General features: G+C 38.9%; 4 protein-coding genes across 4 annotated transcripts; 2 read left to right on the top strand and 2 right to left on the bottom strand.

The window, feature by feature from the left end:
- The first annotated feature begins 80 nt into the window (after positions 1–80).
- Positions 81–6,653, top strand: LOC110060048 (MYG1 exonuclease-like). Its single transcript, XM_020766795.2, has 8 exons — positions 81–226; positions 2,011–2,302; positions 3,005–3,235; positions 3,533–3,611; positions 4,111–4,233; positions 4,463–4,609; positions 4,990–5,024; positions 5,193–6,653. Exons 2-8 carry the CDS (start codon positions 2,043–2,045, stop codon positions 5,419–5,421), a joined length of 1,104 nt encoding a protein of 367 aa, XP_020622454.1. The 5' UTR covers positions 81–226; positions 2,011–2,042; the 3' UTR covers positions 5,422–6,653.
- Positions 6,044–11,093, bottom strand: LOC110059979 (glucoside xylosyltransferase 1-like). Its single transcript, XM_020766699.2, has 4 exons — positions 10,735–11,093; positions 9,911–10,208; positions 8,881–9,223; positions 6,044–8,187 (listed from the first exon to the last, which is right to left on the bottom strand). Exons 1-4 carry the CDS (start codon positions 11,001–11,003, stop codon positions 7,886–7,888), a joined length of 1,212 nt encoding a protein of 403 aa, XP_020622358.2. The 5' UTR covers positions 11,004–11,093; the 3' UTR covers positions 6,044–7,885.
- Positions 11,094–11,099: 6 nt separating this feature from the next.
- LOC110059976 (uncharacterized) lies at positions 11,100–18,465 on the top strand. The gene is made up of 3 exons (XM_020766697.2): positions 11,100–11,174; positions 12,113–14,410; positions 15,657–18,465. The coding sequence occupies exons 2-3, from the start codon at positions 12,124–12,126 to the stop codon at positions 17,375–17,377; spliced, it is 4,008 nt and encodes a 1,335-aa protein (XP_020622356.2). The 5' UTR covers positions 11,100–11,174; positions 12,113–12,123; the 3' UTR covers positions 17,378–18,465.
- Positions 18,466–18,903: 438 nt separating this feature from the next.
- LOC149096767 (protein kish-A) lies at positions 18,904–21,415 on the bottom strand. The gene is made up of 4 exons (XM_089279297.1): positions 21,310–21,415; positions 21,096–21,205; positions 19,827–19,861; positions 18,904–19,520 (listed from the first exon to the last, which is right to left on the bottom strand). The coding sequence occupies exons 1-4, from the start codon at positions 21,310–21,312 to the stop codon at positions 19,450–19,452; spliced, it is 219 nt and encodes a 72-aa protein (XP_089135423.1). The 5' UTR covers positions 21,313–21,415; the 3' UTR covers positions 18,904–19,449.
- Positions 21,416–22,857: the final 1,442 nt, after the last annotated feature.

Genomic DNA, 22,857 nt, shown 5'->3' with positions numbered 1-22,857 from the left:
GGCCTTCATGTTAACCACCGCCTTAACTGGTTTCCTTCTCGGGCTAGGCTTTGATGACAAAGTAACCTCACCCTACCCTACAAGGTTATACTTTGTCTCGTACGTTCGATGGTTGACGACGCACGTATTTGATATCTAGAGCCGGGATCTAGAGTCACCACGGCGTTCTTTTCGCGCGTGTTACACAGTGGAGTCCGCAGGGGGTTGAGAGAGTTCTTCTGTAGAGGTAAGTTCTCTTTTGTGAATTATTTTGAAACGTTCAGCGAGGATATTAGGCTCAGACGAAAGGTTCGAACGATTCATAAAACATAATGAATCCGTTTTTGGACCTTTTTTGTGAGACAGTCTGGAGCTAGTACATGCAGAAAATAGAGCACGTGTTACGTATGCAGTGGGTTTCGATTCATCAATCGTGGTAAAAAAATTTGATCTTTCGTTGTGACGCAGGGGAAGGAAATATTACCTAAGCTTACATCTGACTTCGTTTTACCATAGTGAGCAGAGGGCAAATGCCGGGAATTCATAACATGCATGAATAAATTGTCTTAAGCTTGAAAAGAGGAAATCTGTCTGATCTGTTTGATCTGCATCAGTAGACGTCGTAAACTTTTCTGAAAATTATGGAACTCTTGCTAACATAAAAGAGACCCAGCAATGCTGAATTAAATATGAAGTTATACTGCTGGTTGTCACATGTATTTCTAAAGCTGTGCTGACACTAGGCCGAAACATGATTAGTCTGATCACGAATGAAACGTGTTTTTTTACGCAAAGTGTTCACATCAGACCCCCGGGGGTGGGGGGTACTCCCTTATATGGGCTATATAGGTATGTGCGGACCTAAAGGCTATGGTTTTTCGGCCGTTTTGGTCATAAATAGGGTATAGATTTTAGCTGATTTTGGTCATAAATAGGGTAAGGGTTTTGGGAAGTGGGCCGCACACCCCCACTCAATTTTTCTGGAAGTACCTTTCCCCCCCTCCCCAGGATCAGAAAGTGGATTGCACGAATCATGGTTGAAACATGATTATTCTGAGAATGATTCAATCATGATCAGACCCAACACGTTCAAAATGGTGGATGGATGCGGAGAGGAGGCGAGTGTCCAAAAGAACCAAAATTGGGGTTATAATTTTATGAGGGCAAATGTCTAGTTGAAATATGGGCCAATGAAGAAATACAACGGCAATTATCGGTGATGGGTAGAAAGCAGAATAATTGGGAGAACAGTGCCACAAAACTTAGGCCCCGTCCACACGTATCTGGATATTTTTTAATCCACAACTTTTTCTTTCCGGATTCAAAAATTTCTCCGTGCATGCGTAGAGTATTCAAATTGAATTCGCCTGTCCACACACATCTCATGGTATCTGGATTCACTCTAGAGAAACTAGGCCTACACGTTGTGCCGCTATATTGATTTATTGTTCTGTAAGAGACTGGACATGATTTTGCTACGTCATCGGATTTGAAAATATCCAGATTCGCTGTCCACACGTCATCGGATTTATTTTTCCACTCTGGAAAGCAGATTCAAAATTATCTGGATTCGCTGCCGAATTTGCTGGATGCATGTGGACAGAAACTGTATCCGGAAAGAAAAAGTTGCGGATTAAAAAATATCCGGATATGTGTAAAAAATTTATGTGAGTACCATGAAACAGCATAAATTATACAACCATGAAACTGACATCTGATGTGAACAATGCAATGACAAGCATGTTTAGGCGAAACATGCTTCCTTGAAACATGTGTACTCTAATCATGTTTCGGCTTTAATGTGAACACAGCATAAGATTACGAACATTGGCTCAGAGTTACATGCATGTACAATAAATTATGTAGCTCAAGTCTTACCTTTCAAGTTATTTATTCAAGAAAGTACTGGGGTTAACCAGTCAACTTTTATTTGGGAGCTACCTAGTCCTGTGAAGTGATGCTCCCTGCTTAAGTATCTGCCTATTAATCCTATATTGTTCAATAATTAGTGTTTATTAATGGTTTGTTTAGGATATTGTGCAGGGTCTAGCTGGTTTGCTGTTATGGCAGAGTTAGAACTGAAAAATGATAGTGACACTCCAGAAGCAAAGAAGGCATTAATTTCCCCAAAGATAGGTACACACAATGGAACTTTCCACTGCGATGAAGCCTTAGCATGCTTTATGCTGAAACAGCTACCAGAATACAGACTTGCTGATATTGTGCGGACTAGAAATCAAGAGGAGCTGGCAAAGTGTGATATTGTTGTCGATGTTGGTGGTGTTTATGAAGCCGATAAACATCGTTATGACCATCATCAACGGTATGTAGATGTGAAACTGTCAGTCATTGAAGAGATAGAGAGACTGAAAAAATTTGAAGTAAAATTTCCCCTTCCTGGTGATTTGCTTTAGTTGCATGACCTGCATATTGCCTTCCTTTGTGTGGATGTTTTTAAGAGTTACCTGTTGATCACTCTTTGAACTGTATGATTAAAATGTTTTTTCTTAACACTTCATATAGGCATCCATTTAAAATTGATAGTGGTATCCATCACAAATTTTGAAAACTAACACCTTAAAGATACCAGAATCTTGTTTTATAGGCTTAGCTCAAATTCATTCTCACCCCTGGCCTAAAAGGGACTGAAGGTGTTCCTGCCATATTTCTTCTTGTTTGATATTCTTAGATAGAGGTATAACTCTCATTGTGATCATTATCGATCTGAAGAGCCTAACTGGTACCAAGCTACAAATGTTAATCCCTTACCCTGGTCAAACTTTGTTCCTCAGGCCAGGTGGGGGACCCTCCAAAAACGTGAGAGGGTAGGGATGATTGTCATAGCTGTAAGGGGTTAAAGTCCTTGGCTTGGTATGACTTATTGTGTTCAAATCAAAACTAATTTCCACTGGAGTTTCCCTTCCAGTGCATATCCCCTACAGTAGGTGCAAATAATGTTCTATTCACTCTCTTGATCATGTAATGGGTAGTTTCTTCAGTGTTCATTCTTTTATTTTCCTACTAGGAGCTTTACAGGATGCATGAAGACACTCAGTCCAGGCAAGCCATGGGTGACAAAGCTCAGCAGTGCAGGGCTCATTTACCTCCATTTTGGACATCGGGTGATCTCACAAGTCCTTAAGACCAAAGAAGACGACGATGTCACCAATAAAATTTACAACAAAATTTATGAAAATTTTATTCAGGAAATTGACGCTATTGACAATGGAATCAGTCAAAGTGATGAGGAACCACGGTATGTGAACTACTTGCTATTTGTGTATGATTGAGGCAGTGATTGACCAGTCTAGGGTTTTACTACACTTACTGAGAGACCTATAGGGGGGTGGAGACAGGGGTATATAGGGGGTGGTGGGGCCCTTGTAGCCTGGAAGTAACCTGTGGTTGAATGGGTTTGGGCTGTCATCCCATTTGTAGGGGGTATACAGTCTACAACTGCCCTATAGCATCCTAACATGTCGCTTTTTGCCAATGCTGAATAAACTGAGCAGTAGTTAATTTTTTTTAATATGGCTTTTTTTTTTGTTGCCAGGTACAGCATAACTACAAACCTCAGCTCTCGTGTGTCTCGGCTGAATCCACGGTGGAATGATCCAAATCCAGATGCTGAGGTTCATTTTTGATAGTCTCAACACATAAAAATTATTGCCAAACTAAATAATAAATGAGCTATTTTTTTTCTCAAACATTTCAGAAGTCTGGAATCCTGAATCTTAGAATAGTTTTGGCTAATATTATGTCAAGTAGTTTTTCAGGATATGGACCCTGAGTTACAGACCCCTCATTAGCTAGCAAGTTAAGGTTTTGGTTCACTTTAAACGATGTAGGCTATGTGAACAAAAATTATTTAGCGTAAACACAGAAGTTACTGTGAGTCATCTTTTTCTAAAGAATCAGATGAATAACCCAGCAGAGGTGGTAGCCAGCCAAGATCATATAAGTAGGCAGTAATTTTTACGAGCTTTTACAAGCCTGATTAATTTGACATAGTTTCCTCAATGTAACATTTCCAAAATTTTTAAAAATTTGAAATCCCTGACAGTTTGAAATACTGTACATGTACATTTAAATTCTTCAATTTTTGATGTTATTATTAATTTTTCACTACAGACACAGTTTAAAAAGGCTGTGAATTTAGTTGGAGAAGAGCTGCTTAATAGAATTTGTTATTACCGTGACTCCTGGCTTCCAGCAAGAAGTTTGGTGGAGGCTGCGATAATCAAAAGGAAAGAGGTAAGTCTTGCATGAGTGCTATGCAGTGATCACAATGTGTGAAATTTGTCTGAATAACTAATAGTAAAATCATGACAAGTTCATTGTACTGAGAGGATTTCATTAATTATTATAGGCAAAACAACAGACTTTGTGCAAAAAATGGAAGTTTTTTCTTGCTTAACTAGTGGCTCAAAAGAAAGTTTTCAGCCTTTTGTACATCCTTGACTTGGATTTTTTTTTGTCTAAGGTCGATCCAAGTGGAGAGATTATTGAGCTTGAGGGTGGTGGTTGTCCTTGGAAAGAACATTTGTTTGAACTGGAGAAGGACTTGAAAATTGAAGTGCCTATTAAGTTTGTCATATATTCAGACCAAAACAACAAGTGGAGAGTACAGGTGAACTTTAATTTAAGTTTATATATTTACTATCCATGAGTTATGGCCCAAGAAGAATAATCATCACCCCAATTCAAACTAATTCAGCTCAAGACCCATGCCTATATCGTATATAATGAAGTACCGGCACATCGCTCAGGATGTTACTGTGCATTATTTAAAATAAGTCAGGGTTGTCACTGAGTTTTGTCGGAGTGGGTGATTGATTTTGCCATCTTGTTTTAAAAAATCAGTAGAATAGCCTGGCTGAGTAACTGGGCATATCATATGAAGTAAATACAATTATCACGGTGACTTTCGCATGTAGCTAGCTACTTTTGACAACCTTGAGTATGCCAACAAGAAATATTTATTTTGTATACTTAATTTTCTTGTTTTAGTGTGTCTCCGTTCGTCCTGATGCCTTTGAAAACAGGTAAGTGCAAGAGAGAATAAATTTTATTTTAATGTTTGTCGCTTGACTCTTTTGTAATGCAAGATACATTTTGAAAGAAACTTTAAGGATTAATAAATATTTTATGTGCATAATAAGCACTCTTTTGGAAGTCAACTTTTCAACAAGTTTGTTGTTTCCCTTCCTCAGACTTAGCTTGTTAGAAGAATGGCGTGGTGTAAGAGATGAAGCACTCAGTGCACTGAGTGGAATCAAGGGGTGTATATTTGTTCATGCTAGTGGATTCATTGGAGGAAATGAGACACAAGAAGGAGCCCTTAACATGGCCAGAAAAACTCTACGGCATAGAGACAATTTGTCAAATGGAAAGAGTTTCACAGATCCAGAGTTAATACAAGTTGACAGCAAAGAGATTTGACAAGGAAATTGGTGTGTCAAATGTGGCACAACGTAGGACATAACTTTATTAAGTCATAGTGGATTTCCAAAATAAATGTGACAGTGTTCATGAAAGCAACTTTGCAATTTTGAAAACTTTGCCTGCATAGCTGGCAGGAATTTTCTGCCGCTAAGTGCTTTGATTTTGGCAGCTGAGCCATAAATGGGAGAACAAAGGTCTTTCAAGTAAAATCCTGACTGCTACTTAAGTACATGAAACTGAATTTAATGTCTGACCTGTCTGCTAGCATCATGCAAACAACTCCAGAGATACTAAAATAAACTTTTAGGTCACAACAGTTCAGTAAAGATAGCTTGAGAAGGACCATCCTTAAGGTGTAAGTCATTTGGGTGATAACATGTATGCGTAAATCTCACAAAAATAAATCTACTTTTCAATGTAAGCTAAGTTTGAAAAATATGTCTGACATTGAAAATGGTGGGCATCTTGTGTGTTTCATTTAAGTTAATTTGTCTCTTTTATACATGCAAATAAATGAAATGAAAAAAATGCATTGAATACATTAGGTGAGTTTTTAGGAATGCTCTTCACTTGCAAATGTTATTTAAACTAAGGTAGTATAAAATTGAAACCACCACAGTTGACATGTTTTGCTTTTCTTTTAATGATTTATCTGTCCAATGTCTTAAATACTATTCTACAATGCAAGATGTGATGTACATGTTACATGTGACATCACTTTCTCATAATGAGAAAAGAACAAGCCATGCAACCCTTCCCTGCAAAGAAGGTTTCTTTACTCCAATCTCAGGGGTTTCATTAAGGGCTGGGCACTGGGTAAATTGACTGGCTATGAGGATGATTTCAAGTGGCTGGTTTGACCATCTAGCGGAAAGTTTTATCATAAAGAACTTCAGGTCAAATAGTTTTGCTTGCCCGTGAAAACCAGTTGACTAGCTAAACTTATTTAATGCTCCAAGTCTCGTATGCATTAGTCCTAGTGGCCAGTGAATAGATGTGTCATTTCAAATTTGAGTGAAAAGTTCATAATTTTTTCAGAGTTCAGTAAATGTATACCTGAATGCTAGTTTAGAACCAATGATTGTGAGGAAATTTTTGTTTCTTTGTGGCAAATTTCATGTCTTTATTTATTCCTTTGGTTGTGTGGGAATTTGTAGTCACTTATCTCAACCATTACAGCTAAAGGCATTGTAATGTGATGAAACTTGACAATAAAATATTTCAACAAATTTCCTACCTATCATGCATGTATGTGGTTTGTAAAAACAACAAATTCTGAGTATGTTTTAGAAAGCCCTGCTTTCCTTTTAAATTTGATCATATAAATTTCCAAACATTTTTATCACCATAATAATAGTAATAAGATAATAACGTTCCTTAATCTTGCATTGAAATCAACCCAATTCTCAGGGGCTGTCATCTCCCTTCACTCTAGACAACATCAGAAGGTTCGTCTTTTTCCTTCACTCTAGAGCATGTCAGAGGGTTCCTCATTTTATTTCACTTATGTCAGAAAAACCTCTATCCAGGAGGTAGCCTGTGTAGGCCCCTTGAGAATTTACTAGAAAATGGTGATAAATATTAGAATTTTAATATGATTTTGTTTTCTAGCTAACATTGGTTTAATCTTTTATCTGAGCTTTTTTCTTTGACAGTTTCTTTAAAAGTTACTGTGCATCAGTCTGTTTTTTCCACCACAATCAAAGCCTATAAATAACAACTTCTTGATAATATTATATATTACATTACACTGGGTCATAAATAACGGGATTCGAACCCGTGACCTCCGCGATACCGGTATCGCAGAGGTCACGGGTTCGAATCCCGTTGAAGCCCTGATTTTTTCAGGCTTCTTCTTTCCGATTGCTTAAATTGGAAAATTAACTGCGATGATCATTCTTCACTTTCAAATAAAAGAACTGTTGCCTAAAATGATCATGTCCTGTGTATACATCAAGATGATAAATTGTTACCGACATGTACATACAAATGTACCCCCCATCAGAAATGTAGCTGAGAGAAACCTAACTTACAGTGGCTCATAACCAAGCCCAGCTGGCTTTTCTGGCCTTTTATACCTTCAAAATTACTAACAAGTATTTGTTTTCAGGGAAACTGTAACCTGCATAGCAAATGTAAAATGGGAGATAGGGGAAGGAAAAGCGGGAATGGTATGACAGCCCCCGTCTTCCTCATGTTTTTGCCTCCCCCACCTATTCCCTGTTTATGTCTAAAACACAAGTTTGTGAAATTGGAGCTAGCGACAGCCCTCTTTCAGTCAATGAAATTAATCTCTCAGTTACAAATAGTTACATCCATAATGTGTACCACATGTGCTGTTGTTTTGCTTGATTACCAACGTTTAGAGCTACTTCCCTGATAGAAATTAAAAAAGTGTGTCTATGAATTTTGTGCTAAAAGGTGATACCAGTTTTGAACTGTAGTAAAAAGAAAAAATCGTCTACACTGAAAACAGTTTTGGATATTTTAGTACACTTGCAGCCATGGACAAACAATAGGTGTCAGAAACAGCATGGAGATTTTCTTCCAAACTCTTCGCTAGTAATTTCTTGTCATCACCAGGTTTAAAGTTGCTAATGGTTGTGTAGATAGCTTTGAAGAATGGCTCTTTGGTGTTGTGGTATACTCCTCTGTTTCCGTGGATCACTGAAATGCCATTGTCCTTGGCAGGGCCACAGTTATTTCCGTATATACAGTGGTCTGGACGGTAGTTCCACTCACAAGTGTAAGTGTACAACAACCCTGAAGAAGACATTGAACTTTGTAAGGCCCTGGTACATGAAAATATTCCTGCACCTAAGCAGTTCAGACATCACATTATATTGCTACGATAACTGCTTAAGAGTGAATGACACTGCTCACCTAGAAGAAATCACACAATAAATTTTGGGTTTTGAATTCTTGTGGTTGCTTGACCCTCTTACAAGTACATATCCTGAAATAATCCTCATGTCATTGCTTATAACACTGTTAGTGTCATAGAGAGTACCTCAAAATCACAATTTAATTGAGTACAGATTTAAACTAAAATGTTGAATTCATGCAGTTGGCAAGTGTTCTCAAACCAAACCTCTGGGTAGCTTCTGGTTGAAAATTTATTTATTTAAATGTAAATTTAAAAACTTAGGTCTTTTCTGGCTGATAATACAGACATGACTCACACTGTATGTAGCAACTATGAGTTTCTTGTTGCAGCCAGCAAAACTTACACCAGACACAAATTAGGCCAACTGTAAATTTTGTGTTTTCTTTTTCAACATGGTGTCTTTCCAAGCATCATGAAAAAATATAAAGTTATTAACAAATTTTGTTAATTATTAACATTAATTATTGTTATTGTTGTTATTATTATTATTATTATTATTATTATTATTATTATTATTATTATTATTATTATTATTATTAAATGTGACCAGAAATAAAGACATGAATTACCAGGATTATCATGAAAAACAACATTCAACAAGTCTTGATCTCCCCAAGTTATGCTGAGTTTGTATTTATGGTATGCTTCAAGGATTTTCTCTGTCCAATCAGATGCTCGCATTCTTGTTAAATTCATGAGCATTACACCAGAGTTCACTCCAGTTTTTCCAAAAAATGGATGACGTGCAAATCTCGGATACCATGACAGAGCTGCCTCCTCATGCTCAGGTGCCATGGAAGCAAGCTGCGCAGAATCAAAATGTTTAAAATGGTTCCAAAGATCTTCCACTGGTCTGAGCAAAAGAACATCTGTGTCCAAGTACAGAATGCTGTCAACAGAATCTAGTACATCCTGTAGGGATTAAAAAAATTAATGCTACAGTTACTTAAAAATCTAGCTGTAGTTGATTACTTGTCCAGCACCGGTAAGTCAGTAATTTCAAGATTGTAGATAAAAATGCACAACATTAAGTATTCCATTTTGCATTGGAGGCTCATTGGGAAACATTGTTAGTGCCATTTTTATATACAGCTAAAATAATGAAATGCAATTTTAATTTAATCGAATAAAATTTAGGCTAAGCTTGAATCAAGCTAATGCTGATCAACAGCCCAAGCTCTTAGGGGTGAGTCATACAGGGTTTTGCAGGGCTTACGTGGTTTCCTTTCCAGCTTTGTAAGGAAATCTAGTTGCTTTGATTGTCAACTGTGCTTGTAGTGTGCCTTTGCTCCCTCACCTCTGGCCCTCCCCTTTGCTGGGTTATCATGGATACCTGCATGCTCACCTTGAGACTCTTTTCTCGACCAGCTCCACAATCCCTTATGCGCCTTTCCCAAGCTCATGATTAAACAAATTAATATGGATGAGTTTAAACTTGAAAAGATTCCCCTGCATAATATAAGCCTTTACTGCAAGCTAGTTTAACTTTAAAATGAATGTGACAAAACAGCTGGCCATTTTCACTTTTTACAGTATCTCTTTTTACACCAGTATCTCAATTAGGAATTTGTATGGCATGTGCATTGGCAGTATACTCACTAAAAGAAAAAGTCTCTGTGCTGCACATGGCTTGAAAAGTCGTTTCCACTCCCCAGCATTTTCTCCAGGAGGAAAGTGCAAAGAGTACAGTTTGAACCTGACTTGTCCAGATTGAACAGTCTGCCATTCACTGAATATGTCTTTGAGTTCACCATGAAGGTGATCCTCGGCAACAATGTGAAACTGAACTGTTCTATTCGTGAGCAATGATGTGGACTTGAGCATCGTTGCAGCTTCCATTGATCGCTCTCCACATACCACAGCACTTACGTGAACAACAGGGTTTGGTGTGAATGTTCTGTGGAGAGAATACCAAATGTCTTTTCATAAGATAAAGAAGACCTTAACCAGTTCAATGGATGATAGGTCTTTTTCTGTACATTATTTTCAATAACCTACCTCAGACTGGATGAATAGAAAGTTTACATCTGACTACAAGCTTACATGGCTTGTAAACTCTGGTTTCCAAAACACAAAGCAACTTCCTCGGAGTGCCTGTTTAGTAAGATCCCCACACCCCATATAATTTTAGCTACCATGGTTGCCTTGACAGTTTACTGGTTCTCCCATTTATACCCTTGGGTGTACCCTCGGGTAGTACAAACAAGAATAATAAAGGTTGTTGTTTTATCCTTCATATGTTTCTATATAAGTTGAGATGTTTCAGTGAAAGAAAACAAAACCTACTTTACTCGATAGAAAAATAAAGGTAATTTTGTTTCTGTTTTGTCGACAACTTTAATACCTAACAGGAGTGAAATCCAAAATCGAGAATTAAAGTGTCAGACTAGCTAGCTTCCTTGATTGCTAACTGAAACAGTTACCTTTTTGTCTCGTCCGTTTTGACTTCGTCCCACTCGACTCCTGTTTCTTTTCGTGATGAAGTTGCCATGATATTCCTTGGGTCTTTCGTGACAAGGTTGACAACTCCATCGATACTATTTTCCGGTGTACTTTCTGGGTGTGCTCCCGTGGAAAAGTTCGCATCTGTTTCTTTTACGTATAAATTCAGCAACGCAAATTCCAGTAGAACTACTATTACTAAAACTATGCTTAAAGCAACTGCTATCTTAGAAATGATTTTAAATCCCATCTGGATGACATGGCAAAGGTTAGTGTTATAGCTATGCACTTGTGATTATTTGGAGACATAGCAGCCGCTCCTGCTTGGCATCCGCCCCTTGAGCAACTTTCGTTCACGCTTCACATGGAGTCGTGATGTTTCCGCCATAAGCAGATCAATTTTGTGAAAAATAACCTTAAGGTAAGGTCCGTTCCCTTCTTAAATGGGAAAAAATAACATTTATCAGTATCTTTCATCGATTTGTGCGGGCATTTTCGTGAAGAGAGAGCAAAAGTGGAAAAAAAGTTGTTAACCGATATGCAAACTAGCCAACATGTAGGCCTCATGAAAGTGGTTCAGTTTTTCGCACGTGGCAAGTGCTTCATGTCCGCTGTTTCATCTGCCTACACGTTTATTTTGTAGCTATTGGGAAGCTTTTGCGTCGCCGGATGAGAAAGTAGTTATTAGCTAAGTAGATTTGTCATGGAGCCAACGAATTAATGCTAAATTTTCCTTTCATTGTGGCTGTTGCCGCCAGGAATATGGAAAATTTCAGAACTTTAGTTGCGGCTTGTTGTCGATGGTTTGAAATTATGTCAATGGAAAGCTTTTCTCCTATCTGTGTTGAGATATATTTGCGTCTTGATTAAAAGCGCTAGCGAAGCTAGAAGATATCAGTTTTTCAGCCGTTTTGCGCGTTTCTTAAAATCAAGCGCGGCTGAGATATTTTACTGGTTCTAGTTTATAGGTGTGCGGTTTCACGTGGTTAAGAATGGTCGAAAATGTTTTAAAAGTGCCTGCAGAGGGTCAAGTCTAAATAGATCAAAGCACTTAGTTTAATTGGATCTCAGTTCAGCTTAGGAAAGCCCTGTGATCTTGGGGTTTATGCATATTTTAATGCTGTCCATGCATTTAACCCCCTCTACTATCATTACTTTGATGATGTAAATTGAAGTTTCAACCAAAAAATTCTGGTGTTTTGAGAGCACATGTATAGAGTTACTGGTAACACATCACCCACCTGTACCAACCCCTCTTCCACTCAGAATAGCACCCTACCAACAATATACTTGTCTTGGAAGGAATAGACATGTATTTACTTCAAGTACATGTATGAAATCAGCTTTTTAATATTTCAGTGCACTCCAAGATGCAAAGGGAAGGAATGAATGTTGAGACAGCAGATTACCTCACGTCACTCCTGCAGAGGTATGATGCAACAGATGGTGGACTTCCTGCTGAAGCCATTCTCCCACCAGTTCCAGTTCCAAGAGAGAGGTTGGGTCCTCCAACACCCGCTGAGTTCCTTGTACCCGCAGTTATTCTTTGGGATCCTTTAAACCAAGTTCCAAATCTGACAGAGTTAGCCTGTCCTCATGAAATCCATGATAATGAAGTCTGTGTGCTTAGGGCACACACAAGTAACAAGGGTAATTATGGAAGGTGGAAGGCTTCTAGAGGAACACAGGATATTCCCAGGGCCCTTTACTGCTGTGATGGCTGTACACTGTTGGTGAGTCGCTTGTATACCTGCAAGAAAGGCCACAAGATAATATCTCATGATCCACGACTCATGGAGAACATTCCCTCATCATATCAAGTCCCATTTTATCTGTTACACAGAACAGGTTTTACCCATGAGTTAGCCACCTGGGTCCATTCTTGTGTGCTTGCTGGTATGACCTTTCACGAGATTGAAGAGGTTTTGATGCAAAGGCACCGAGATGCTTATGAAGAACGCAGATGTAAGTTTGATGCGGAAGTCAAGTCATATCTTGAAAAGAATCCAGAAAATCAGTCAGCTGTGGAAGCATTTCCTGAGTTCAAGACTTCCCAAGTTCCTTCTTTGGAGACAACAATGTCAAGCATAGTGCACATGTTTGAAGGCAATGAGCAGTTCTACATACAGAGAATGAGTGAATGGCCAGCCAAACGCATTACTGCTGGATACTACTTTAAAGTAGCGACAACAATCGGTGAAAAACTGGAGACAGCTGGAAAATGGATCACCCATTTTAAGAACATGTACACAGTCATGAATGAAAAGGGTCAGGTGGTAGCCTGGAAGTTTACCAAAGAAAAAGATCTAAATGATGTGAAAGACATCCTGGCAGGACTGCAGCAACGTTTTGAGAGGCAAGGCAGACAACTGGAGATGGTTCTTGTGCCAGAATGTTGTGAAACCAGAGACCAATTTAATGCAACATATGGCATAGAGGTCCCAGTCAAACTTGAATTGTCAAAAGCAGTTCACAGAGTTGTGAGGAAAATCCCTGCAAAGAAAAGAGAAGAGAATCCGCTGACCAAAGCTTGTGTTCGTGACTTCGCCCTGGCCTTGCGTTACCCAACAGACAGGGGAGACATCCGCAATGAAGCAACACCTCCACCAGATGTCATCTCTGAAAACCTTGATGCCTTTGTGGATGGTTGGAAAGACATCATTGAAGGGAATGAGCGGGTGTTAACTCTGGCAGCACAGAGACAGATCGTACAGCTAAGAACTCATATAGAATCAGGATGTCTGTCAGAAATCCCAGCCTCTCCAGGAAGTGAAAATATTGATGAGCTGCACAACATTTTGAAGCCTGTCTTGGAGAGGAAGTTCCTAAATGCCGACATGGCCTTAGCCCTTATTTCAACACTTCTCTACGTGTGGAACGAGAGGAGAGCAAATTCATTACCCAAAGGTGCCCTTGTCCGGCCAATATCAAAGTACAGGGGAACGCTGGAAGTCAGTGGGTTCACACCAAGTCCTGAAAGATTTGGGATTATCAAGGCTGAAGATCATGAAAATGATGACTCCTCTTCTGCCAATTACTCCTTTGATGTTCTAGCTTTGCAGTGCTTGATACTTGATGCATTTGGTGGAAACAGAGAGGCAGAGATCCAAGGAAAAGGCAGTGAAACCTGTTTAAGTGAGGCTGCTCTGAAGAAAGTTATTGCAAGAGCATCCAATTTGCTGTCAGTATGGGAGATCCTAAAGACACAGGCCGTGCATGAAGTGTCCATCAATCCTCGTCTAATGCATCTTATGGCATGTTCTTTGATCCTATTCAGCCGAAATGAATGTGCTATTGATGACAGATCAAATCATGAAACAAGGCTGAATGAAACACTGAGATATTATCAGTTGATGGTCTTCTCTGTAAAGAAGGATACCACTGAAGCAGATGGATTTTTCACTGCAGTCAGTTCAGGGCTTGACTCCATTCTGAGAAGTGATTTGCCAGAAACTGAATCAGTGAAACAGCACCTTGCCTCTATTGGATATCACACTGATGAAGGAAGCAGCCTAGAGGAAAATGTTTCTGTGCTGCGACAGTTGATCAGCGATGAGTGGCTTGCAGGTGAAGAAGAATACAGCAAACTTCTGGTCTCACACATGATAAGTTTTGCAGAAGAAGCTCAGGCATTCAGGAAAAGAGGATACTTCAAAGGTATGAGTCAATCATTGCAACTGTATTTTAAAGAGTGGCAAAATGTTGCAAAACCTCATTACAGATGCTCATTTTGCAAGCAGGGTTACCTGTGGCTAGACTATTTAAAATTATTAGACGGACAGCAAGCTCAAGGATGCCTTCTACATCAACATAAACAGAGATAAAGCAATCTAATTGTCTTGGCATAACCCAAGGTTTATTCCATGACCAAAAATATTAATATATCATGAACTTAACAAAAATGTGAAATTAAATAATTATTGATTGACCAGACAGTGCCATCTGTTGAAATAGTCAGACGGCCCCTGTGTAACCAATCAGACTGCACATTCACCTGCTGTTCAGCCAGTCAGTTATGCTAACAACCACTGGGGAATGGTTAAACTATAAGGGAGCTATCAAAGTCACTAGAAACTATGTTTCAGCACAACCAGTGGCTGATCATTGACAATGACCACATGAAAATCTTATGTACTGATTGGTATTACAGAAAAATGGTTCAGTGTGTGGCCAGAAAGATTGTTAGAATGGCAATAGTCAGCAACTGGGTTAGGTCAAGTTAATCGATGAACGTCTTATTTTAGCCAATCCAATAATTCAGTTAATCCTAAATGTAGTTTGTTAATCATTATTAGCCATAATTATCAATAACTATTAACCAATTAGATTATGAACTGGAGATTTCTATCGCACAATAGCTGACGAGGCTGCAGCCCAAGTCAACTATCATGCAATAGAAATCGAGAGCCAAAATCTACTAGTCATCTACTAGTCATTCAAAACTTTATCTAAATCCTCTTCACAGACACTTCGAAAACGCCAAGAAGCAGCCGTCATTTTGTTACCAAGAGCACACTGCTATGCTACTCACTATCTATCACAGAATAGATTGTGAGTAGTGTAGCCAATCAGAGAATGGCATTCGTTATAGAACACTATTAGATTTATACTAATATACTGTGAGTCAGTAAAATGAAGTAGCTGCTGAAAAACAGCACTCTAAACATTTGCAATAGCCATATTTTGACAAAAAAGTGTTAAACATTAGTTTGGTTGCTTGGGTTTGCCATGATTGAATTTGGAGAAAAAGTGAAAACGTAGGTGATAGGGAAGCCCTGTGACCTGCATCAGGTGTCCTGCTCCTCTTTAACCTGTCAAGAAAGGCAGTAAGTGCTGTTCATTTGTCTTCCCACATTGTAGTTGCTGAAGACATTAGTTAAGATTATTTTTACTTTTTTTTCAGCTGAAATGTCAAATCTCCTGCCAATTGCAGCAGCAAAGGTTTTAAAAGTGCCAGTCATTGTCTTCACTTCCCTTCAACATTTTCCTATTGTCCCAGTTGTACCATCAGATACCATCATTATTGGTTCTTGCATACATGTCGCATACAATGCAGCAGGCTTTGGAGGGTTTTATGATGTTGGCACATATGTTAGCAGTTCCATTGTGCTTCCAAAACTGATGACTGATCCCGTGGCAAGGCGCAGAGATAGCAGGAAACGATACAGAGAGAAGATGGCATTGCTGAAGGTCAATCAACCAGCAAAGAAGAGAGGAAAGAAGCCCAAAACAGCTGGTTCACAGGAAGAGAACCATGAAGATGGCAAAACTGAGGCAGAGGCTGATGATTCTGTTGCTTCACAACATGATGATTCCATGGATGTCTCTTCAGCTGATATAACTGACCAAGACAAATCCATGGATGCATCAGTGCAAGAAACAGAAGGGGAAACCTCATTGGAGTCATCAGCAGTAGTAAATGATATCGATGAAGGAGTAGAAGCTGCAGCAAACCTCCTTGAAATGGCTTACAGTGAGGCAGGTATGAATGAGGAGACAATGGAGGAGTCTATTACAGAGAGTGCTGTAACAGGTGAAATTTTACCAGCAACTGACCAAGAAACCAAGGAGGACCTGCAGGCTTGTTTGCAAAACCCAGATCCTCAGGATGAGCAGATTACCACGGGTCCCAACGAAACACCAGAGATGGTATCTCAGGAAAATGTTGCCAATACTATAGAAACAACAGAGGTGGTGTCTCAAGGAACCATTGCTTCTGCTGGAGAAACATCAGAGGTAGTATCTCCAAAAAGCATTGCCAAAGGAAGTACAGCTGAAGCTGTCACTGAACCAGATGTTGTAACAGAAACCATAGCAGAGGATGTCATTAATCAAGCAATCAATGGGGAGGATAAAGAATCACTGGAAGTAGATGCAGAAGGAATGACCCCAGAACCTGTTTCAGCTGGCAATGATGCAAGCAGTGCTGAACCACTCACCCCCAAGAGCAAGCCATCGGTTCTTGACAGTGAAATGGTCTTGAGCTTCCAGGAGGGTGTAAACATACAGAAACAGACATTCTCTTGTAGCTGTGGTAGGGGAAGTGGAAAGAATCTGAAGCGCACCCAGTTCTGCCTGACACTAGAGGGTGGCTATCTTACACGTTGTGCCTGTTATAGAAATGCATCTGGTTGCTCTCACAGATGCCGCTGTTACCTCTGTTGCAATCCATATGGCACTGCTCAAGCGGCAAAGGCTACCAAGCCAGCTCGTCAGGTACGTCGTTTCCGACCAAGACACAAAGTTCAGGTGATCAAGAGTCGTTTTCCAAGTCTAACCTTTACCAGCCCTTTGCCAAAAAGTGATGCACAGAACTCCAAGTGGTTGGAAGTTGACTCAATGGCATTTGAGTGCCTCATAGCTACTATGAGTCATGCCGGATTGGAACTGACTCCAGAGAATATCGCAAAAGAGTTTGCCAGGCTGTGTACCATGTCACAAAATGATGGGGGGATCCTGGGGAACACGGTTCAGTCCAAAATGATTGTAGACATCACACACCAGTTGGAGGTTGTGCAGAAAAACATCCGCACCTTCGAGAACTTGTACAAAAAGCAGACAGAGCTGAACTGGTTTCAAGGAATGGAAGTTGTTTTCTCAACAGAAGTGGTTGTCTCATCATAGATGAAAAAATGGAGAAACAGTACAAGGACATGATGCGAGACCAGAAAAGACAGAGATCAAGATTGTTGCGCTAAAAAAAAACCAGTTTGATTGTTGATAATTAACTGCTGTATGAACTACTCTTTTTACACAATTTGTAGAAAAGGGCAGATGGCCCAACAAAGGTCACTTGCATAGTTGGGTTGAATGATTTTGTATAAGAAGCTCCCCTATAGATCATTACCATCTCATATTGTCAAACTTTTCTTTGATCTCTATTGCTGATTGCATAAAGTCATACAGTATTCTTTAACATCAAGATCAGTAGTAACATTTATTTATCTAAGGTATGCAAGTTTTAGTGGTCAATATACAGTATTGCAAATGCTCGGATTGTAACACAAACCATTTTCATCTTGGACTTTTAGTTATAACCAGTAAGAATGCGGTAACCATGAGTATAAATCACACCACTTTTTTTTTACGATAACTGCAGAAATTCTTGCACAGTCATTGGCTAATTTTCATTGTCAATAAGTGGACAGGCACATGAAATTATAATTTATGTGGTGCGTCAACAAGTGAGAGCGGACAATTTGACAATTTGTTATCCTAAGCAACAAATTGATCTCAGTTTTTAATACGTCTGTCCTATTATTGACAGTGAATTTCGTCTTAACATTGTCAAAGTAGTCTGTGGATCCAGACAATGTTATGACAAAATTCATGTTCAATAACAGGACAGATGCATGAAAAACTGATGTCAGTTAGTTAAGTTGACCATGTTAGTTTTACAGTTCTTTACACGTCATACCATACTTAAGGATTGCTTTCCATGAAAAGTAGTTTATAAACGTTTTTCGTACTGGTTGGGTTTATTTCCTCTCAGATAATCATTTTCTATAAATTGTTCTTAAATAACTCATTGGAGCTTAACTTGTGATTGGCAAATTGTAATAATACTTAAGTTGTAGTCAATGGTAAATGATTGTCATTGTTTGGTATTTGGATGGATACTTTGAAACATTATGGTATTCTCTTTCACCATAATTAACAAACAACCACCTGTTTTAATTTTAGAATAAAAATGTATCTATATAAGTTCTCAACCTCTGTGTGCTTTTTATGTCATCCTTTACAGCTAAAACAGCAGATCTATGCACTTTCAAGGGTTATTTGTCACCTGTTCCAAGCCGAGTTATCATTGTACACTCTACAAATGGGTCAGGATCATAACAAGTAATTGATTCTTCAAGGAATCAGTGAATGCCTCTCAATTAAATGTCCCAACAAGTTAATCTGCCAGAGTTTTTTCTTTTTTTTCCTCTCTCCTGTGAGTTTAATGTCCTAAACGCAAATATAAAATTCCCAGCTTTGGCTTCATCATGTTTTCTGTACAGGTTTTGTAACATGCTATTCCTTCATGTGCCACTTTTTTGTTCTTAGCACATTTTTACACTCCACAACAAGAAATCTTTTTGTTAATCTGTCAGCATAAAAGTATGTTGATTCAAGACAAGATGTATTGAAATGAAATGCAAACAAGACAGAATTATGATATCTTTATTATTAGTTATTATTTTACCTCTGTAACTATTAGTTTTAAGGTGGTAACTTAGTGACTGGTCAGGATGAGTTTTGCCGATTTTTTCTTTCCAGAGGATTATTTGGCTGACTTTTAAAATTCTACTCTTTAGGAAGTACTATGTACATTGAAGACTCCTTTCATAATCTCACTGATACAATCAAGCTGATTAAATTAGCTAATGCTTCACTCTTGGTATTGGTGTTAATCACTTTCTGTAACAAGCAATTCAAGAAGTTCCACAGTGACTTTTAAGCCAACATGCATGATATAGTAAATTCTGAGCAACAATGAAACTTAGTTGGGCTTTTTTTTCAAAATTTACACAGCTATTTTACAAACTTGCACAATGCATAGTACACAGTAATGTTCCTGTATTATTTTCTTGAGTCTCTACAAATTTATACTGTCCATAATTTTCTCCATTTCTTCTGACACTTGGTCTGCTCCCCGTCTGGTTTATTTTCCCTGCTTGAGTTTCATTACTGGACTCGTATATTAAATCATCTCATTGCCAAAACAAAATACTGGCAGCCATGGCTATACAACAAATAGCAACATAAGGACTTTTTCTTTCACCTAGGAGAGATGCAAAAAATTAACTAGAAATGTGCAATATAATGAGCTGATAAAACAAAAATGTGTAATAAATGGAGCAAATGGTTTGAAATGTAAACTGATAAATAGAAAGAGTTGTCAGACAAATTCATGCTACATTGGATCAAGGAAGTTATCCAAATGAACTGTTGTCAATATCATAACCATTTCCATACAAAGTCTCTAACTTCCTAAAGCATTTACAGACTTTTGTTAAGTCTCATACATTCATTGAACTGAAAATTCTGCTACAACTTATATCAGAAATGAAGCAGGAATTCTTTATACCTATTCTTGCTGCTTTCCAAAAAATTCCTAATAAACTGTAAAGTAGAAAAAAAAAAATCAAGGATCAGTAAAAAGCTACATGTACCAAGTATTTGAATAATACCTTGTACGTACAGTCTTCATGAAGTAAATATTGCAAGTAACAGTCCACTTCAAGAGGGGAACTTCATTTGATTCCGTTCAATGTGATATGCTGGACAACAATATCTGACAAGAACAGAGCTTGAGGCCTTATGTGACAACTAGTCACAAAAGAGACAGGTACACCGAAGCACAGGGCTTGTTTCTGACAGGGTTGGCTAGTAAACAATAACCATACAAAGGCCAGTGAAGCTCTTTGACTAACAGTTATCCATGAAAATAAAACTTGCCTGGCTTTAATCATTTGGTAACAAGTAATGAAGAAAACAGCCTCGACAAAGATCAGAGCGCAAGATTCTTTGATGTTAGAACACCTAGCCTCAATTGCTTGAGGCTAGGTGGCTCAATTGCTTAAATCACCATCTGGTGGATAAGTTTTAGAACCACACTATCTGATGGATAGTGATTTATCCCGTGGATAGCATGTTATCCACCTTTCGAGCAACCTGGCCAGGCATAGTCAATCAATAAACCAATAGTCAACAATCAATATCAAGGAGGATTTCACTGAAAATTATCCCTGTAAACCAGTTTCAAACTTCTTGAATTCAAATGGTTTTAGTCAGATCCAGTGATAATTTCAGAAAGAAAATAATTATTAGTCATGATTAGTTTAAATGAGTGAAAATTTCACTCCAAGAAACTAGCCAATCAATTTATGCATCTTCAGAGCCACCTTTTTCTTGTGCCAAGAACTCGCTGTCTAATAGGGAAAGGTGCTTCAACAGACAAGAATAGCAGTCCTCAATTGATATCAACTGTGTCAATTGATTTCCCAGTATCGATTTCTGTTGATTGAATACAGCTGGTCAAACATGATTATGTTGCTGCTAGCATGTCTCAACAATAATCAAATTAGCCCCAGGCCCCATACAAATGAATTCCTACCAAAGAGCCATCAATTGAAACCAAAAAGCTTGACCGCAATGAGGAAGGTCACAATGTGAATAGAAACTCAATTTCCATAAGCCAACTCAGTTTTCGAATTCCAAAATCGTACATCGGATGTTCCACGTCATCAAAGCATAGCACATACAAAACCACTCATAATACAAAAGCGTTTTATCGAATAACCGCCTGGAAAGAAACAATACCAGAATCAAACTGCGGAACGCTGCTGTTTCTTACCCGTGTTTGTTCTTGTCCAAGAGAGCTGGGTAGATCGAGCGAATGTACGCACATGTACAGATCAACAAAAGAACCACTGTGAGCAAACTTTGGAAGTTGAAGATCGCAGACTGTTAGAGAACCACAAGAAATAAAACAGATCAGATGAATTAACGATGGATTTTTGATTGAAAGAATTAAGCAACCCTTGAGAAGATTAAAATTCAAGGCTTACCATCGTTGTCTGCAGAAACTCTTCACCACTGTCGGCAACTGAAGCTGACAACTGTTTCTTCCATATGTTTGATTCCAGCTACATGAAGAATGTAATATCGGGGTGCTAATCCGCTGACCGGCGGTAGGGGGTCGTCGCCGTAAGCGGGGTATTTGAACCCAAAATTACAAAATAACACAAATGAATATTTCAGGAAATGAAGTAAACTCACTGAAAATTCAGCTTGTGAACAGTGAGAAGTGCCTAAAGAAATCTTGAACCAATTCCCGATTGGGTTTTGTTTTGCATCCGATGGGTGTAGGAAATGAGATATATGCACTTACTGCTTTGATCACCTGCAAGTTGCGAGTGTATTTAAACCTACAACCTGTTCAGTAAGCGTAAAAACCAAGCAAAGCTGTAGTGTGCTGCGCAATTTGAGCTTTCCGTCTTCTCGTTCCATAGGAAGACCTGGGAAGGGTGTGGAGGGCAGGGAGAAGTTGCCGGGGAAGGGACGAATTTTTCAAAACAGGTAACTGCTCTGCAATATGGAATGGAAACTCACGTCTTACGTGCGCCTTCAAGACTTGATCCACACCATAAGCAGCATTTTGTTACTTAGGGCCTGTTTACGCGGAGGGAAGGTTACACTAGCAAGCGGGTTAACCCTAGCTGGAGGGCAAAAGATAGCCCGGGTTTACAAGAAAAATTTTACAGGTAGGGTAACCCTACGACAACTTACATGTAATGTGCGGTTACAGTCAAAGGGTCTGGAAACAATTAGAAAGTTAACCCGGGGAGGCGGGTTAACCCTACCTGGAGTATTTACAAGGGAAAAAGTTAACCCGTCTGCCAGGGTAACCCTAGCACGCAGATAGGATAACCCGCCTACCCAGGTAACCCTAGCTGTCTTGTAAACACGACGAAGAAAAAAAGAGGAAATGTGTGAGTGCTAGGGTAACCCGGCCGCTTGCTAGGGTAAGCTGCCTTCTAGTGTAACACTCTCTCCTTATAAAGAGGCCCTTATTGTTTTTTTAATATCTTGATTTCTGCGTCGATTCTGCTCTGTTTCGATTCCGTATAACAATCCTGTGGGATAATGTTGTGAGGTTGACCGAACGCAAATGAGGGTACCGTAAACTTCCGGAATACCGTTACTTTCGGAATTAGCTACTTTTTGGAAAAAAAAAAAAAAATTCGAAAAAATGTACGGTTTGGAATAGTGAATAAGTGAAGTTCAATTATTTCTCTTCCATGCACCCCCGATCAAGACCATTACAGCTTATTTTGACCTCTCAGTTCAAGGTCTCACGGAAATAAATCCTCAAAAAATAATAGCACAAAGTTGGGTGAAAGAAGTGAGCCGGAACAAATAAAACAGATTCCCCATGATTCTAAGCGAACGAGACTCTGACGCTTATAAAAACAAACAGAAAGGTTCTTTAAACTTCATATCTAGTCTTCACAGTTTTCGTAGCACAGGAAAAATATGTATGCAAAATATGGCTTTCTACGTGCTAATGTGTTAGGTTAAGGAAGTCTTATGGTAAAATGTGCAGCCGCCATCTT

The sequence above is a fragment of the Orbicella faveolata genome, unplaced genomic scaffold (assembly GCF_042242905.1).
Source record: "Orbicella faveolata isolate gen_17 unplaced genomic scaffold, um_ofav_v1 contig_47, whole genome shotgun sequence".
In the NCBI taxonomy this organism is placed as follows: Eukaryota; Metazoa; Cnidaria; class Anthozoa; order Scleractinia; family Merulinidae; genus Orbicella; species Orbicella faveolata.
Note: the sequence above shows the minus strand (reverse complement) of the source record. Positions and strands in the feature narration are given on the sequence as shown.